The sequence below is a fragment of the Protopterus annectens genome, chromosome 9.part0 (assembly GCF_019279795.1).
Source record: "Protopterus annectens isolate FY-2018-M chromosome 9.part0, PAN1.0, whole genome shotgun sequence".
Taxonomy (NCBI): domain Eukaryota; kingdom Metazoa; phylum Chordata; order Ceratodontiformes; family Protopteridae; genus Protopterus; species Protopterus annectens.
The window spans coordinates 1,888,302,883-1,888,322,686 of record NC_056743.1 but is presented as its reverse complement, the minus strand read 5'-3'; the positions used below and the strand labels follow the sequence as shown (position 1 = coordinate 1,888,322,686).

General features: G+C 37.9%; 1 protein-coding gene across 1 annotated transcript in view; it reads left to right on the top strand.

The window, feature by feature from the left end:
* LOC122812305 (venom factor-like) overlaps positions 1–19,804 on the top strand; it is a 1,464,680-nt gene that overhangs the window by 1,203,804 nt on the left and 241,072 nt on the right. Inside the window, exons 28-29 of the mRNA XM_044084707.1 lie at positions 10,740–10,829; positions 12,123–12,228. Of these exons, the coding sequence (XP_043940642.1) occupies positions 10,740–10,829; positions 12,123–12,228 (196 nt within the window). The remainder of the gene's footprint in view (positions 1–10,739; positions 10,830–12,122; positions 12,229–19,804) is intronic.

The following is a 19,804-nucleotide window of genomic DNA, read 5'->3' as shown; positions in this document are numbered from 1 at the left end:
TGAAGGCAGCTTGGTACAGCAGTTTGAATCTCACACCTGCATCTCGATATTCCCTGAATAGTGGGATGAAGTTATTCATCTTCTGCCTGGTGTACAATAAGTAATCTTTCTCTACAAACACTCTGCTGTCTCCCACTTTTAGAATTTTGTCCTTCTACCACAGTTGTGTTAGATTTAACTCTTTCTACTGGTAGGATTGAATCTTTACTATTAAAGGTCTAATCTGCTTTTTCATAGCCAGGTTTGGAGTGTACACACAATGTGAACTTTTAACTAACAACTCTTGCTTTGAAATATACAAAATTTATGCAATCTGTTCCTTCCAGCTTCTGTGCTATAGCTGAAAATCTCAGGTTTTCCCTGCTTGTTCTGCCCTCTAATTCTATTATTTTTTGAAACATTTCTTCCTGAGCAGTCTCTTATTCAGCCATCCTTTTCTTCATTTAACCTCTGATTTTTACAGCTTTATCATCTTATCTGAATATCTGTTTAAAGCTTCTTCCATTTTTTCCAGCCTTTTGTTGTTTGTATTGATATATTCCATCAGTGTTCTGTTTATTTTAACTGTGTGCAGTTGTCTTATATTTTCCTATAAGTTACTGGAAGTCATGTCTAAAGGTTGTATTGCTTTTTGCTAAGCAGCTGCAGAACTTTCTCCAGTCATGTTTCTTCCTCACATTTTGTAGCTGATTTTTTTCCAGGTGCTAAATAGTTTTCCCCTGGTATCAAAGCAGTACACTTCATAGGTGTGTATTATGCTAATGGCCCTGGAGCCTTTACAGGCCTAGCCCATAGGATTACCCTAGCATCATACCACCTGATCTTAGTTCCGAGTGCCTCTGTCAAGTAGAGCCACTAGAGTGATCCCCAGGAGGAGTTTTCTATTTCCTATCCACTCATCAAGATTTCTCTTGAAGAGAAGAACTCTGTTTGACATGTACGGGAAGTCTATTCCAGAGTATTGGCAGTCTTTGGGTTATGAACCTGTCTTTGGGTTATGAACCTGTCCCTCCAGCTTGTTCTGTTGATTGTGATAATGAGGTTGAGGTCTGTGGAGCATGTAGTGTGGAGGGATTGGGATTTCTTTAGATGTAGCATTTCTAACAGAACTGAGTCAGACATGGCTTTGTAAGTCAAGCAGGGAACGCCTCTAAGTAGGTGATATGAGACAGAGAATAGTTGGAGTTTTTTGAGTCTGTCCATATAGGACAAATGTTTAAGGCCTAGGATCCTCTTAGTAATGAGATGTGCTACATAGAAGGACACTCTGACTACAGCGGCAATGTGGTGGTCAAAAGAGAGGTTGCTGTCAACCTGTGTTCCCAGATCTATTATAATGCCTTCTGTGTTCAGTGGACTACCATCGATGTGGTAATTCATGGGAATCGGGTTTTTCCCAAAGGGGATGACACATTTTTTTGGCATTGAGCTTAAGGCCATGGTTCTGACACCAGTCATTGATCTCAGTGAGGCCTTTCTGTAGGATGTCAACATCACTTGGTGAGTTAATAATAGCTCCCGACTTGCAATCATCTGTGAACTTTGTCAGCCAGAGTCCATTCTTGTTGGCCTGGACTTCAGAGAAGTAGATACCAAACACAAGAGGACCCAGGCATGAACCCTGTGGGTCTACACTCATTACTGGTTGGCAGTCTGACTTGGAGTCAGCTACTTTCACACTGTGGGTTCTATCTGTGAGCCAGTTTGCAACCCACCTGGTGAAATAGGGGTGATGCCTAGCTTAGTGAGTTTTTCTATGATTCCCGAGTGGGGAATGGTATCAAAGGCCTTGGCCAGATCAAGGTAGGCTGTATGAACCACCTTGCCTTCATCCACAGCTCTGGCAACTGACTCAAAGAAGTCGAACAGGTTGAGCAGGCATGATCTACCCTTCACAAAACCAAACTGTGTGGGATCCAAAGTTTGGGGACTCCCTACATCCTTGTTTATTACATCCATGATGATGCATTCCATAGCTTTGCATATCAGACTCATCAGGCTAATGGGATGATAGTTCCCAGGGTCTGTAGTCGCCCCTCCTTTGTGGAGAAGGATGACTGTAACAGTGCTCCATTCACTAGGGACAAAGCCTGAGGTGAGGCTGTGATTGAACAGGGCACACAGGTGAGGTGCCAGTTCACTCTGTAGTTCATGTAGAACACAGCCATGGATATTGTCAGGTCCCATAGAAACTGTATTCTTGGCCTTGGACAGTGCTGTTTTAACCTGTGCAGCAGTAATACTGGGTGCCTGGCAATCTACTGGTATTGTGATTGGTCCTTTGGGAGGGTAAACTTGGCAATGAATCTGTCGGCCAGTATATTGGCAATATCTGTTGGCTCGGTATAGGAGGTCAACACAAAAATGAAGAACCTTGTCAAAACACCAACTGGTAATCCAAAAATCAGGATTCAAAGATTGCGAACCAAGTACTGAACAAAAGTTTGTTTTATTCTTTAAAAGCTTCACCAGAACAGCGTTAAAAACACAAAGCACATCCAGTATGTCGTATGTCAAGCGCTTTCACCCAGGCACTCACAGGCTTTTTCAAGACATTTGTTACATACTTTGGTAGGTTCTTTTATACTGCCTTTGCCAAACAATAAATTCAATTAACATCCAATTATTCCATTATTAAATTTGTAATTAAAGGGGTAGTTCCACTTGTAACATTGCCATATAACTAATGGTATTTTGTTTTACAACAGTGTTCTTATGTACAACTCCATAATCTACTCTACCCAAATGCAATATAAATAGTGTCTATTGGAAATATATAAAAAATATAAAAGTATAAAATATTGAATATTAAAATATTGAATATTAAAAGTATCTGTAAACTACCAGACCTATTAGCAACCACCAATAAATACTACACCAACTTTACAAATTCTTTAGTATTTCCTACTTTACAACTGCAAAAATACTTAAAAAACTAGAACGTTATGGTTGGTACACAGTTGCTTAAATCATCCTACATCTTTGTAAGTATTGGTCAACAGTACGTCGCAAAAATCATATACTTGTTCTCCAAAACAATTTGACTTTACACACACCTTCTTAAATGCTGTCAAATATTGTAAATAACTCTCTAAAACAATGAGGCTTTACACACCTCTTGTTACATACTATCAAATATTGTAAATAACATAAGCTAGCACATATCACACATAATCTTTTATAGTATTATTTGTTATATCTTTCTATTACAATTTTGCTCTTCTGATTTTCAATAAGCTAGCAATACTAATAGCTCCATTAAGGCCAGGGGGTTTCGCTGCCTCTAATTTCACCTGCCAGAGCAGTTCCTTATACTCTAAGGAGGTTTCCCAGTCTCCTCCTCTAGGGTTAATGTCTACCTGTTCTAAAACTAAAAACCTCAGTTCCATTTGGTCACAAGTCAATGAATGTTTAAAGAATGCGTTCATCTCTTTCCCTTTACTGATTTCGTAAAGATGTTCGTATATTCTTTTTGCCAGCGTCCTCTCCGTTTTGCCTATGTAAAAACACTGGCAATACTGACACAGACCAAGGTAGACCACCCCCTTGGTTTTACAATTAAAATACCCTGGAGATTTAATGTAGGTCTTTCTAGAATTTAAATAAAAACCTTTTTTATTACTAATATTGGGGCACTGCTTACAAGTATTGCATTTAAATGTTCCAGTCCTTCAATTCGCCCTATCTTGTCCTACCCCATAGTTGGTCTCAAGCAATTCTTTCAAATTCCTGTTTCTTCTTCTAATAAATTGAGGTTTACCACCAAACATTTGCTTGAATTCCTCATTCATGGTCACTATCGGCCAATATTTACCAACAACTCTTTCTACTGATAGACTTTCATTACAATTTGTGTGAACAAAAAGACACCCTTGTTCTTTTAATTTGTTGTCTTTTCTGCTATGCTCATACCTACATTCTTCTCCAAGTAAAGGGAAATATTTGTCCAACCTCTGGCTTGCGACCTCTGAAATTACTGCGTCTATTAATTGTGTGGGGTACCCCCTCTCCTCGAACAATGTTTTCAAAAATAAACTTTCATCCTTAAACAAGGTCTCTTCACTACACATTCTGGCCGCTCTAATTAGTTGCCCTTTAATGATCCCCTTCCTTTGAAATAAAGGGTGGTTGCTATTGTAATGCAGGAACATATTTGAATAACTGTCCTTTCTGTGTATACAAGACATAAAACATTCTTTTTCAATATTCTTGTGTAAATTCACATCAAGGTATTGCAAACTATCTGTACTAATGTTGTACGTAAATTTCAAAAAATCTGTACTACCATTAATGTGCCTAATAAATTGCTCCAGTTCCTCCATGTTGCCCTTCCAAAATATACAGATGTCATCCAAATAACATTGGTAGTGTACCAGGTGTTCAACCCATTGTGTGCTAAATATGTATTTTGACTCCCAGTGACTTAGCACAATGTTGGCATAAGCAGAGGCACAAGGGGTGCCCATTGCCACCCCTCTTTTTTGCCGGAATAATTCCCCACAAAAATAAATAAAATTGTTATTAAGAATAACCTCCATAAATTCAACAAGTAGTGCTATCATTTTACCTCCCAATGTTGAATGTTCAGCCAACATTTCATTAAACCATGCTAAGCCAGTGTCATGTGGAATGCTTGGAAATAATTCCACTACATCAACTGTAACCAAATACTTGGTCTCCTCATAGAATTCCTTTTTAACACTTCTTAAAAAGTATTTGGTATAGGAGGTACCATTGTGCAGTAGCGCAGAACAGATCTGGGTATTGCCATGGAGATTCTTTACATAACTATAGAAGGCCTTGTGGTTGTCTTTACTATCTGCTCCAATTCTGTTTTCAGAGCTAGCTTTAAAGGATTTGATGAGGAATCTCAACTTTTTTTTCAGGCTGATAAGGGAGTTTTTCCAGTCTTGGAACTTCATCTTATTCTGCATCAGTTTCCTCCTTCTGTTGTAGAATTTCTTTATGGGCTGCCATGGTGGTGCAGCGGTTAGTTTGTCACCTCACAGCAAGAGGTTCTCCGGTTCGATCCTTGGCTGGGGTGCCTTCTGTGCAGAGTCTGCATGTCCTCCCTGTGGTCACATGGGTTTCCTCTGGGTGCTCCAGTTTACTCCCACATCCCAATGACATGATGTAGGTGGATAGGACACTCTAAATTGGTCCTAGGCATGATTGTGTGCATGTGTGTGCCTTCCATGGAAAGCTGGGCACTGGGCTGGCAACTCGACACCGTAGAACTCCACTGCCAATCATGAGCAGACAGGTGATCTGCTGTGGCAACCCCTAACTGGGAAAAAGCCAAAAGAAGTTGTAGTTTCTTTGTAGCAGGGGACCACCAGATTGGCTTCCTTTTTTTGGAAGAGAGCGTCTTAGTTCTATTGGGTATGGCGAGATCCATACATTGGTGTACATGTTCGTATAGTGCATTGGTATATGATTCGGTGGTCATGCAACTATTCTCCATTTGCATGGGTGTTAGCCACCTCTTTTTAGGAGCCCAAGGTTAGCTTTGGAGAAGTTTTTCATGGTGGTTACCTTTGCGGGGGGGGGGGGGTTGTGGATTTCCAAGATTATTAGTTTGTGGTTGGATCTAACCAGTGAGGAGTTAACTATTGGTGTAGAGCAATGGTCACCCATGTTAGCAATGACCAGGGCAAGGATGTTTCTACTAGTGGGGGTAAGAATGAGCTGGTCCAGGGCATTGGAATTAATGAATTCTAGGAAACGTTGGGCAAGGGTATTGGTACATGAGTAGTTTTCCCAGTTAATGGAGGGGTAGTTGAAGTCGCCCAGTATGAGAGTGTTAGGTTGAACCCTTATATTCTCCCAGGTGCTTAGGAATGTGGAGTATTAGTCTTGGGACATGGTTGAGGACCTACAGCACGCTACAACCTGAATTGCTGTCTTATGCAATGTTAGCTGCACCTGAAGTATCTCTGATGCATTATGTTGGGCTACCAGTCTGGCAGTGAGTGCATCCTTTATGAATATGCAAGCACCACCACCTTTGGAGCTTCGGTCCAAGCTCTGGGGCCGAAAGATGTGGAATGAGTTATAGCCTGGTAGTGCAGGAGTGCTTTCTGCTGCCTTGAACCAGGTCTCTGTTACAGCACAAATGTCAATGTTCTCCATTTTAAGGAGTGCTTCGAGTGAGTGCATTTTGAGATTTAGACTTCTAGCGCTGAGTAGCATGACTCAGATTGTATTTGTTTGTAGCTGTTACAGTGATAATTTGGTTTTTGGAACACCACCTAAAAAAGGCACTTTAGGGCTGGCAAGAGCCTTTGCCAGTATCCGGAAGCCCAGAGGTGACAGATGCAGACCATCTCTGGCAAAGCATTGAGGTCTGTCAATTATGTCATCCAAGGTAGACAGATACTGGATCCCCTTAGAATGACACCAGCAACTTAGCCAATTTTTGAAACCAGTCATTTTCTGCTTGTACTGTGGTATCATTCTGGGTGATGGTAGTAGGCTGCTCAGGGCTAGGGTCATACCCACCTGAGCTACATAGTCCGAGAGCTCGTCCATGTCTCTTTTCATGTAGTCCAGGAAGGTATGTCTAAGGGAATTATGTGGCAGATCCTGGCACCTGACAGGCAGCTGACTGTTACTTTCTCCTTATTCAACCTAGTAAATGGGACATCAGTGTGCCTCACTATACATACTTACATATACTAATTCTGAGGTTACACCACCACAAAAAGAACAAAAAAAACCTACTGTTACATACCCTTCACTCCCATTGCACACTGTCATACTAATACCCATGAGAAACACATTAATGACAAAAATCACCACTTTCTAAATTTACCCATAAACACTCATCTACCTACCCCAACCTACTCTTAAAACTTCCCAAAATGAAAACAAAACACATTTGTACCCAAAACCCTTACACACTACAACCCTACCTGAATCTCCGAACATAACCACACATCAGCCACCATCTTTACAACCTAGAAATGACTAAACCTTAAAGAAACAGCATACTATGCAGAACAGACTGCAACACAACTATTTTGGATTTGGTAATCTCAGATTCATCGTTATGCAGTTTTGAACAACTACACTTTCAGTATTCTTGTCTCAAGATACTGAAATTTGATATTTCAGTATTTTGAGATTCGAAAGTAGAACTATATATATGTTTGTTTGTGTGTGTCTCTCTCTCTCTCTCTCTCTATATATATATATATATATATATATATATATATATATATATATATATATATATTATTTATTTGCATTTGTTTTCTAGGATAGTCCACTGGGCCTAGGAGTGCCCATTTTCCGTGGAGGCCCGGGTAGAAAGGCTTCACATATTACATGTACATTGATGACATAAAGTTACATAATGACAGTTAATAGATTTAGGTTACTAGTAAGCAACATTATACAAAAATAACAATGATTTACATCCAGGTACAATATATAAATGTTGATATACAGTTAGAATCAGGCTTTCTTTTCTTTAAATTTCATCTTGTAGCTGACGATGCATAAAACTGAGAGGGAGAAGAGTTACCTTACGTGACGATCGATATTTCAAAGTGTTAAAGTTGTAGGAAGAGGTTTCTAGTTTCATGTAATGCTGGAAGAATTATTTGAGCATGTACAGAGCCGTAGTCTGGAGAGTATTCTTGTAAATGGTGTGGTAAAAGTGGCTCTGATTGTGGTTGTTAAGGAATTCCACACCTTGGCTATAGCGACAGAGTAAAGAGCTTGGTCAGCTGTAAGGTTGCATAATTCTACCTTTAGAAGACATTTATTTTCTGATCTGAGGTATCCAGTGGGGTTGTACAGGGACATTAGTGAGGCTAGGGATGGGTAATCTTCTGGTTTAGTTACAATTTTATGTGTAGTGGTGAGTTGTAGGTAAGTTAGAAAGTGAGGTAGTTTGAGCCAGTTGAGTTTTTGAAGAGATATACAGTGATAGGAGGTATGTGTGGCATTGTTGGCAAACTTTGCTACTTTATTGTAACAAGATTCAAGTTTGTTTTTTACAGAGAGTTGAATGTCTGTGAGCGGTGTGGGGGGGGGGGGCACCATACAGTAGAGATGGTTGAAGAAAGGAGGATGCTAGGGTTTTTTTGGCTGAATGTTTGATGTAAGTTTTGTGTCTGTAAAGCGGACCTAACTTTTGGTGGGTCTTTCTGATGTTGTTTAGGATTAGAAAGTCAAATGAGAGATTTTCATCAATAGTAACTCCAAAGAATGTAGTGTGGGGCATTACTTTGATGACAGTGCTGTTCTGAGACTGAATAGTAAATTCTGACCTGTTTATGGGGGTGGATCTTTTAGTGGTGAATAGAAGGAGTTTGGTTGTGCTAGCATTTAGGGCTAGGTGATCATTGTTCATCCATGTTTCTGTGGGTCAGAAGGTGATTTGAGTTAGTTTTTTGAGTTCACTGGTGGAGTAGGCAGAGCAGATGATGGTTTGTGAGAGGTTTGTGAAATGGAAGAGGGGAAGTCATCAACAAATATACTGAAAAGGAGAGGCCCAAGTATAGAACCTTGACGAATTCCTGTTGATATCGGAGATAAGATGAGAAGTAATGGCCCCATTTTGTTGGTTGTTGTCTATTTGTAAGGTAGTCTGAGAACGATTCTAAGGTAAGGGTGTAGATTCCTAGGTTAGATAGTGTAGTGAGTAGTAGGATTTGTAAGATGGTATTAAGTGCCTTTGATAGGTCAAGGAATAAAGAGAACACAATTTTCCATGTGTCTCTTGCATGGTTTACAGTGTCCAAGAATTATATAAGGATAGTGTTGGTAATGTGTCCAGGTCTGAAACCGTGTTGGGTGGGGGACAAGATTTTATTTTCTAGGAGGTACTTTAAAAGTTGATTGTGGACACATTTTTTCTAGAATTTTGGATAGAGGGGAAAGGATTGCTGTGGGTCAGAAATTGGTGAAATCTATGTTTTGGCAGCCTTTATGTAGTGGGAGAATATAAGCTTTTTCCAGATACTGGGTACTTTCTGTTCTTGGAGAGATCTTTTGTTAAGTATTCTAACTGGATAAGCTATAGACTTTGGTGACATCTGTAGGTATATTGAGGGTAGGTTATCAGGAGCATTAGTACATGATTTGTGTTTAAGGAATAGTTTCAAGATAGTTGAGATAGGGATGGGGGAGTTGATGAAGTCTAGTGTGGAGTTTGTATTTGGTGATTGTGCTGTGATATTTATTTGAGGGAAGTTTCCTGTAAGTGTAGCAATAGACTCTATAACATGTGAGTTGAATATTGTGACATTTTCTGTGGGGGATTTGTCTGAGTCATGACAGGAGTTGTTACTGGATCCTGGGTTAAGTAGGGTTGAGACTGTATTCCAGACTTTCTTAGGGTTTTGTTTATGGCATTTTTTGGTTAGCTAGAATTGGTTTTTGTCTTTTACTGCTGCGCGTTTTGCTTGATTACAAAGTTGTTTGAATTGTAGGAGGTAATGGGGGGGGGTCTTTGTTTTTTTAACATTTGTCTCTTTTAGATATCATTTGTTTTGTGAGATGAGTAAACCAGGTAGCATTGTTTTTAATTCTTTTTTGGTGTATGGGGGCTAGAATGCTTAGGATATCTGAGAAGGTTGAATTAAACAATTCAACAGCTTCGTCTAGTGGGAGGACTTTGAGAATGCTCCAGTTTACTTGTGCCAGGGTGTCATTTAGAGTTGTTTGGTCAAAATTGGAGATATTTCTCATTAGTCTGTACTGGTGTTAGCTGGGATCTAGGGTGGATTTACGTATTATGTATGCTGGGAGGTGATCACATGGTTTTAGGTAGAGTCTCTGCTGAAGCTACTTTGTTTGGATGTGAAACTAGTATCCAGTCTATGATGGAACCACTAGTTGTTGTTTTATTGGGTCTATTTACTTCATTGATAAGCTGGGTATAATTGAATAGATTTATATTTATTGAGGGTTGATTTTTTTGGGACTTCTGTCTAATCTATGTTGACATCTCTAAGGTTAATTGTCTCACTGGTAAAGGTTTTTGAAGTCCACGCAAGGATTTGTTGTAGGATGGGTATATTATTGCCTGGTGGGATATAGATTCCAATGATACAAAGCTTTTTGTTGGTAGTCAGTTGTAGGAAAGCTACAACAATTTTGGCAGATGTGAATTCTGGGGTGGGGTAGGTATATGGTACTAATGTGAAATGACTGGGTAAATTAATGCAATACCACCACCTTTTTATGACGTCTGTCATATCTTAAGCAGGAGTAGCCAGGTGATAGAAATTCTGAGTTTTTATCACGATATGTATATATATATATATATATATATATATATATATATATATATATATATATATATATATATATATATTTATATGTAGGCCTAGTTTCATATTGTCACTCACAGCTACTTACTCAAATTTAATCATCCATATTCCCATGTACTTCTGTTTTATCCTCACTGTTATATGAGTTATATATTTATGTATGTTGTGTAAAAAAGTTACTTTGAGCCCTGAATTCTGTCTCTTTATTGCTTTGGGCTCCCACATTGTAACTGCATTTATGTCTATACCTAATGTGTGGCAGCTGACAGGGACTGTAAAATGTTATAAAATTAAAATCTGTACTATACAGCTGTTTGGAATAATAAATGCTTCTCAGTCTTAGAGAGGTACGTCAGTGTGATTCTAGCTACCTTTCATGAGCACATGTATTCAACTTTGATTTAGCATAGAAAAATATTAAACATAACTAATATATATTTTTTTTGCACCTAGCTTAAAGATGGAGTTGACAAATATATATCCAACTATGAAATCAACAAAGCACTGTCTGACAAAGGTTCACTCATCATTTACGTTGATAAGGTAATACATATAATAAAACAAATTCATGCATATTTATACGTACATGTATGTGTGTTCTCACATGTAGCCTAGATGATGTTGACAGGTCATATCATAGGAGAATGGGAAGTTACTAGTTTAATGGCCCTAGGCCCCTTACAAGCCTAGCCAAGTTCAACCCTTATTTCAGTGATCAGCACCAATTGTCCCTGTCCAAGAGAGAGATGGGTGGAACCCCTGGGGTGAATTTATGGTTACCCATCCAATCATCCAGATTGCGTTTGAAGAGGGCTAGGGAGGTGCTCTATTTGATATGAAGTGGGACTCGATTCCAAGGTGTGATGACCTCTGGGAGAGAACTGTTAATTGTGATATCAATGAAACACTATTTGATGAAGTTTCATTTATTATCTACGTGGATAAGGAAACAAGTTTAATAAAATACATGCATGTGTGTGTGTGTGTGTGTGTGTGTGTGTGTGTGTGTGTGTGTGTGTGTGTGTGTGTGTGTGTGTGTGTGCATGTGTGTGTGTTTGCATGTGTGTGTGTGTGTGTGTGTGTGTGTGTGCGCACACATGAGTGTGTGTTTGTGTGTGTCCGTGCATGTTGTACACTGACATGCAAACAGTGTGTGAGTTAGTATGAAGCATTGCTGGCTGTAAACGTCTGCTTTTCTGTATAGGTATGGATGTGTGTGGAGACAGTGTGTTGTTTGCCTGTGTGTGCATGCATATGTAATTATAGTGCATACATGTTTGTGGTACATGCATGTGTGCCTCCACAGGTAGTAATGTTTGTATGCATTTTTGTCTGTACATGATTACGCTTGGAGGCTGTGTGCTTGTGTGTTTTACATGTGCGTGTATGCATGTGTAGCAAGCACATACATGTGGTTTGAGCATTTGTGTTTCTGAGAGTGTTTCTGTATGTATTTGCACATACATGTTCATGTTTGATATGTGTGTGTGAGAGAGGGAGAGAGATGGCATGCTGCTATCTGTCACCTTTTATCAATAAATTAAAAGTTGCTGAGTCATCCGCTGATGCTAAGTGTATTCATAATATCCTATCTGTAATAACAGCCCAACCTCATTTCTGGTCACATGTAGGTCATGATGGTAAATGCTGAAAAGTAATTACTGCTGCTGCTCTATTTAATGTATTATTATTATTATAATCTATTATTTGATGTATTTAAGATGCCTGATGAATTAATTATCTTTTGTTTTTCTATACAAACGGAGGCATTAACCTCTCTTGCAGGTTTTATACAACAAATGGGCTAAATTGTTGATTGTTCTGTTGTTTCCCCAGATTTCCAACAAAAGAGATGAATGTTTGAAGATTAAAACAGACCAGATATTCAAAGCAGGCTTGCTTCAGCCTGCCTCTGTTACAGTATATGAGTATTACAACAATGGTAAGTCAGTCAAACCAAATGGCAACAGTTTTACAATGTACTTATTTATACTTATCTGTTACATTGTTATACTGTTACAGTATATGAGTATTACAACAATGGTAAGTCAGTCAAACCAAATGGTAACAGTTATACAATGTTTTTATTTATTTTTTTTTTCAATAAACATTTTTTATTGTTTTTCACAACCATATTACAAATTCACACACTATGTACAATATTTACAAAATGCTTCCAAGGTTAACTTCACATTATATGTCAACCTCATATATTGGTCATAAGTACAGTACTAATAATCAAAAAAAAAAAAAAAGAGAGAAAGAAAAAAAGAAAACCCACAATAACAAATCAAGCCAACAAACTGTATTGTCTCTACATCCTCTATCTAATCTAAGATTGATTTTACATTGTACTCTAAGTCCCGAGAAAAAGTGGATAGGCACCTCTACGCCAACACAATATTGAAAATTTGCTCCCATATTTTTATATTGTTGATATTTTTCTTATGGTCGCTAATTAAGAGTTTATGCGCTAAGATATGTTGTATAGCCACCAATCTGAAATTTTCCCATGATGTCTGGTCTGGGTTCAACCAATTTTTGGCTATATATAATTTCATTAATAAACAAATATTCATAATTACAATCCTTTTTGATTTTCCTAAATTCTCCGGGGGAATATGAAGAATCATAAACTCCCAAGAGAGTGTTGAGTTTTGGTAGCCCATTTTTTGTAATTGTAACTTAAGTGAATTCCACAATTTATAAATACACTTGCAACTCCAGAACATGTAAAGCAAATCCGCTGTTTGATCTAAACAATGTGGGCATTTAGGTGAATTCTTCGGATCAAATTTGTGACGAGTGAGACGAGTATAATATGCGTTGTTGAAAATCATCAGCTGCGTAAAAATCAATCTTTGAAGGGATACAGACTTTAATGTTGTACTGAATGCCTCCAATATCTTATTGTCATCTGACAATATCAATTTCTCCCTCCAGTAACTCGATAAAAGAATGTATTTGTTGTACTTCCTCTCTTTTATCAATTTATATGCTGCGGTTATATATTTTCTATCCTGCAACAGCGCTTCCCACAGATTACGAGAAGTGATTAAGTCCTCCTCTTTCATTTCAAAGTTATTAAAATAGTTTATAGCTAAGTCCTTCAACTGTCTTACTATGATTAAATAGGAAATAGGAAGTTCCATTTCTTTTAGAATATCATGTACTACTACCCCTAGAAAAGGATATAAATCAAGTACAGTTAATTCCTTAATTAAGGGGAATTTCTTTAAATCTATCAGTTGACTACCAATTGTTAAGTTAGGGTTCCCATGAAATGGTTGGAATACCATCATACATTTTAATAAGTTTAAGGAAGCAAAAAGAGTTTGAATTGCCGTTACATAGCTCTTTATGTGTTCCATTAACTTGTATTTACTCATTGTTCGATCATTTAGAAAGGGTAAAGCTTTAACATTGACTCCCACTTCACTTACATACTTATACGTTAGGAGCACCCATTTGGGTGTCCATTTTCTACTACTACTATCAAAGTATGACGTCTTTAAGATCCTATTGGCCTGAATCACTAAATAGTAAATTTCAAAATCCGGTAACTCCAGCCCCCCCTTATCTTTTGGAACCATCAATTTTTCATATGATATTCTCGTCTTCCTGGGTTCCCACAGAAATCTCCCCAATCCTATATGAAACCGTTTAAAAAATGTTTTCGTAATTCTGAGTTGTGCAGCTCTAAAAATATATAACATTCTGGGAAGAACATTCATTCTTATAATTGCTGCTCTTGCCATCAGTGGTAACTTCAACTTATTCCATCTTCCTAGATCCAATGTTATTTGATCTGCAGTTGACTTTACATTGTTTATAAAAAAATCCCTATTTTCAGTGGAGAATGCAATCCCCAGATATTTTATCCTTTCTTCCGTCATTACTTGTCCTATCAAAGGTAGCATTGAAAAGGGTGTGGGTGTCTTTAACGGGAATATTTTAGATTTTTTAAAATTTAGCTTGTAGCTGGAAATTCTCTCAAAGATTCCTATTGCAGCAAATATTTTTTCAGTATCGGAAACAGGTGTGGTACAATATATGTTTAAATCATCTGCATAGGCAGCCATCGTAACCTTTATTCCATACAGTACAGGAGAATTATAAAAAACATTTTGCTTAAGGTGTAAAAATAAAGGCTCCAAGTAAAGATTAAATAAGATGGGAGATAATGGGCAGCCCTGTCGGGTACCATTTATGATTTTTATCCTATTCGAGCATTCGTGATTTATAAATAAATTTGTATATGCATTATTGTATAGTATCCTTAACGTTGAAACAAATTCCTGGGGTATATTAAAATATGGTAATATGTCAAATAAATAAACCAAATTAACCCTATCAAATGCCTTCTGAGCATCAATTATTAGGGCATACAAATTCAGGTTTTTGTGTTTCGCATAAGAGATTAAGGTATGAAGCGTTAAGGTATTGTCCGTGGTCTGTCTCCCATCCATAAACCCCGCCTGTTCCTCTGATATTATTAAGTTTATTACCTTTTTCAGTCTACTCGCCAGAATGGATGTCATGATTTTCATGTCGATATTCAAAAGAGATATGGGCCTGTAATTATCAGGATTTTTGGGATCACCTTTCTCCTTCAATATGAGAACTGTCCTTGAAGCATTAAAATGAGGATCATTAATTCCATTCTGCATAATATAATTAAAAGTCTGTGACAATACATTGCTCAAAATCTCACTAAAGGATTTGTAAAATTCTGATGTCAAACCATCTGGCCCTGGGGCTTTATGAGGCTTTAATTTCTTGATTGTCTCTAACACCTCCTCGACTTCAATCGGTTTGATTAAATTTCTATGGAAATCCTTATCAATATTAGGGAAAGTGATTTTCTGTAGAAAATCTTTTCTTTCTTTATCTTGCAAGAGTGTCTGCTGCTCTCCGTAAATCTGATTAAAAATTTTTTCAAAGGTCTTCATGATATCTGCCTTGTCAGTATATCAATGTTTTTATTTATATTTATCTGTTACATTTTTATAGTGTTACAATATATGAGTATTATAATAATGGTCAGTCAATGAAAACAAATGGTAACAGTTGCACATTGTATTTATTTGTAATTACAGAATGGGCAAACTATACATCAGCACCCTGATTGGAGAATTAATGTTCTTCAGCAGGGCATTAATGTACCAAGTAATGCCCACTGAAAATGAGTCCACCTCTTCACAGAAGCATATCAAGCTGCCATGGAGCTTGGACTGGAAAAACCTAACAGCCGCCATTATTTTATGCTCACTAAACAATGTTTCTGCTGTTTAGTGAGTGTAAACTGCAAAAAGAAAGAAAATTAAAAGAAAAAGTCTGTGACTGCTTATGTCTGTGTATGTATAAGCGTAAGTGTATGTGAGTGAGTGATTGATCGAGCCATTATTTTACACTCGCTAAGCATCAGTTTTGCTGTTTAGCAAGTTTAAAAAAAAATACATTAAACTAAAAAAAGTGTGTGTATGGATGTATGTGTATGAGTGTGGTTATATTTCTGTCTTTGTGTGTAAGCGAATGCATGCATGAAAGCAGAAAAGACTGTGTGTGTGTGTGTGTGTGTGTGTGTGTGTGTGTGTGTGTGTGTGTGTGTGTGTGTGTGTGTGTGTGTGAGAAGACAGAGTGAGAGTGAACAGTGAAAGCGATCAAGTGATCCCTGGTCCCTGGCAGCAGCAGCTATTAGGTGGAATGCAAAGCAACACACCTCTCAGTTGTCCAGATATTCGTAGAATGTCCAGATTTTTGTCTCATATTTTTTATGTGTTCCTCATAAAAGTTTTAGTTTTCTGCCAAATCAGTGAGAATTGAAGTCAGACAATAAAGGCAGACATTTGAGTTGTAGACTTCATACCTTTCAGAAAATTCATGCTAATGGGACACCTGTTATTCTATCAACTGTGTTAAATTTATAAGAGCAATATTAATTGTCCCTATTTTTGGGCTTATGTCTCCCCATATTTATGTCTTTGTCCAGATTTCTTCCGATAACAGGTCTTAACCCAACATATCTGGATAAGCATAAAATAAACTGGGGACAAAGGCTCAAAATAGGAACATATTTTAAATGATCATGTTATAAAATCACAACATTACTTGAACATTAAGATTCATATCAGCTTGCATTTACTGAAGCAGAGGAGTGTGTGTGTGTGTGTGTGTGTGTGTGTGTGTGTGTGTGTGTGTGTGTGTGTGTGTGTGTGTGTGTGTGTGTGTGTGTGTGCGTGTGTATCTGTGTGTGTGTGTGTGTGTGTGTGTGTGTGTGTGTGTGTGTGTGTGTGTGTGTGTGTGTGTGTGTGTGTGTGTGTGTGTGTGTGTGTGTGTGTGTGTGTGTGTGTGTGTGTGTGTGTGTGCGTGCGTGTGTGTGTGTGTGTGTGTGTGTATCTGTGTGTGTGTGTGTGTGTGTGTGTGTGTGTGTGTGTGTGTGTGTGTGTGTGTGTGTGTGTGTGTGTGTGTGTGTGTGTGTGTGTGTGTGTGTGTGTGTGTGTGTGTGTGTGTGTGTGTGTGTGTGTGTGTGTGTGTGTGTGTATCCTGGGGTTTCCGTATGTATGCACATGTGTATGGGACTTGCGTTCCCATGCATATGCAGTACAGTAGTGATATGTAAAGGATTAACTGATATGTAATGGGGAAAGGAAGATCTCCATTGCTTTTTTTTTTTTTTTTAAGAAAAAAGAAAGCGGGAGACTTTTAACATTCGGGAGAGATGGAACAGAGAAAATAAAAGGGTACTCAGGTATGTTTCTTTAGTTTTGCAGAATCTACTTGATTATCTTTTATTTTTCTCTGTGCCATCTGCCTTGTTGGTTTGAGCTCTTCAGTTTTGTTAACTTACTAAATAAAAGACAGGAAACTACACTTTTTATGAGACATACTTATGGAAAAAGGTCTGGGAGACCAGACCTTTTTTCATTGGTATATTCTTGGATTTACAACAAGCATGGTGGTTGACTGACCAATCAGTGTGCTCCTTTTTGAATATTACTGGCTAGTCATTGTATAATGTGTAATTAATGCCCTTTGAGGGGTGTAGACACCCATGGGCATTTGTTAATTACACATTAATACACACCCTGCAAGGCAGTATTGTTTGCTTATCTGTTCTTTTTTCTTCTATTACAATATACGGATTATGCAATGTATTTATTTATAGTTGTCTGTTACATTGTTATATTGTTAAAGTATATAAGTATTAGAATAATGTTAAGCCATTCAAAGCAAATGGTAACATTTATGCAATGTATTTATTTATACATATCTGTTACGTTTTTATACTGTTGTAATATTTGAGTATTACAGTAATGGTAAGTCAGTCAAAGCAAACAGGAATAGTTATGAAATGTATTTATTTATAATTATCTTTTACACGTTTATACTGTTCCAATATATGAGTGCTACAGTATAATTAACTTATAAAATCCAAAATGTGAAAAAGGCTCCCACCTGATCGCAACAAAAGTAAATTGAAAGAAATAATTGACTAGTCCACTCGGAACTGAAGATGTACTGTCTTTATTACATAAACCTGGAAATAAAAGTCAATTAAACGTTTTCATCCTTGTCTGTTTTTAGCATTTCCTCAGAACTGGTAAGTAAAATCCGAACATCCTTTTTTAAAAAATCTCATGACATCCCCCTTTTATCTTAATTACTTTGCAACCAAAATTGTGCATGAATATTAAAAGGACGTGCACTCTGCCATTCTAAAAACTGTTATGCTAATTAGAATAAATAATGAGCGTATAATAAAAACTATGTACAACATCTCCTCCTTGACTGTATATACAGCAAGTATTTAGAAACATTTAATTACATATACTATATTTGGAGAAAATAAATAGTCTGTCAGTTATGTGTGGATGTTTCTAATTCATTGAGGATCACTGAATCGATCTCCATTACTAGTGAATTAAAATGTCATTAATCGAGCATATGAATTAAATGTTTGTAAATAGTCACCATATATCTAGTCAATGAGAGAAAGTGCTTACCCTATATTTATTTACAGGTTTATGTAATAAAGACAGTATATCCTCAGTTCTGAGCGGACTGGTCGATATTTCTTTCACTGCTACAGTAATGGTAAGAACTAGTTCTGAGCGGACTGGTCGATATTTCTTTCACTGCTACAGTAATGGTAAGAACTAGTTCTGAGCGGACTGGTCGATATTTCTTTCACTGCTACAGTAATGGTAAGAACTAGTTCTGAGCGGACTGGTCGATATTTCTTTCACTGCTACAGTAATGGTAAGAACTAGTTCTGAGCGGACTGGTCGATATTTCTTTCACTGCTACAGTAATGGTAAGAACTAGTCTTTGCACTTGCTGCTATATTCAAAGATTCAAATGTATCTCTACTCTATTCAAAGTAAATGTTTAACAGTTACACAATATATTTATTTATAGGTATATGTTTAACAGTTTTATTAACTTTATTAAGTGCTAAACAGCAGGCCTGTGAATTTTCTGTACAAATGCATACTCAACTTTCAGAAAACTAAACTTATGTACTTACCATAAAATAAATGTGTAAGACTGGATCTGCCCTCAGTTACAGCAAGACTAATGCAGCAAATATTAGGGCCATTTGGCAAACAGAACTTTCCTAGGTTCATAGGTAGGCACTAGGCTATTGGCCCAAGGGCCTATGTAAGCCTAGCCAACAAGGTTCCCTGGCTTACGCCACCCAAGAAAGTTATTTTGCTGTGCCACTGTTGAGCAGAGACACAGAAGTGATCCCTGGGGTGTATTTCCTATTTCCCATCCACTCATCAAGATTTTTCTTGAAGAGTGGTAATGAAGAACTTTGCTTGACATAGATGGGTAGCCTGTTCCAGAGTATGGGAAGTCTCTGGGACAGGAATCTATCCCTCCAGCATGTCCTGTTTATTGTGGTGACAAGGTTTAGGTCCCTAGAGCATGTAGCTCGGAGGGATTGGGATTTCTTTATGTGTAGCATGTCCAACAGCTCTGGGTTTGACGTAGCTTTATATGTTAGGCAGAGATCACCTCGGAGTAGGTAATAAGCTACGGAGTAAAGCTGGAGTTTTTTGAGGTGGTCAGTGTAGGGCATTTGTTTGAGGCCAGTAATCCTCTTTGTGAGGAACTTCTGTGGCCTTTCCAGCTGCTGCAGATGTCTTGTGAGGTACATTCCAAAAGGGGCGTTGTACTCTATAATGGGTCTAATGAGTGTCGAGTAGAGGGGAACAATTACCTCTTTTTTCCTGGATGAGAACCCTTTTATGATGAGGTGTGCCATGTAGAAGGGCTTCCTGACTACTGTGGCGATGTGACTATCAAGGGAGAGACTACTATCCACCTGGGTCCCAAGGTCTCTTATCATGCATTCGGTGTTAAGTAGACTGCCGTTTACGTGGTAGTTCATGGGTACAGAGTTTTTACCAAAGGGGATGACACTGCACTTTTTGGCATTGAGCTTGAGGCTATGGCTCTGACACCAGGCATCTGTCTCAGCGAGGCTCTTCTGTAGGATGTCCACATCA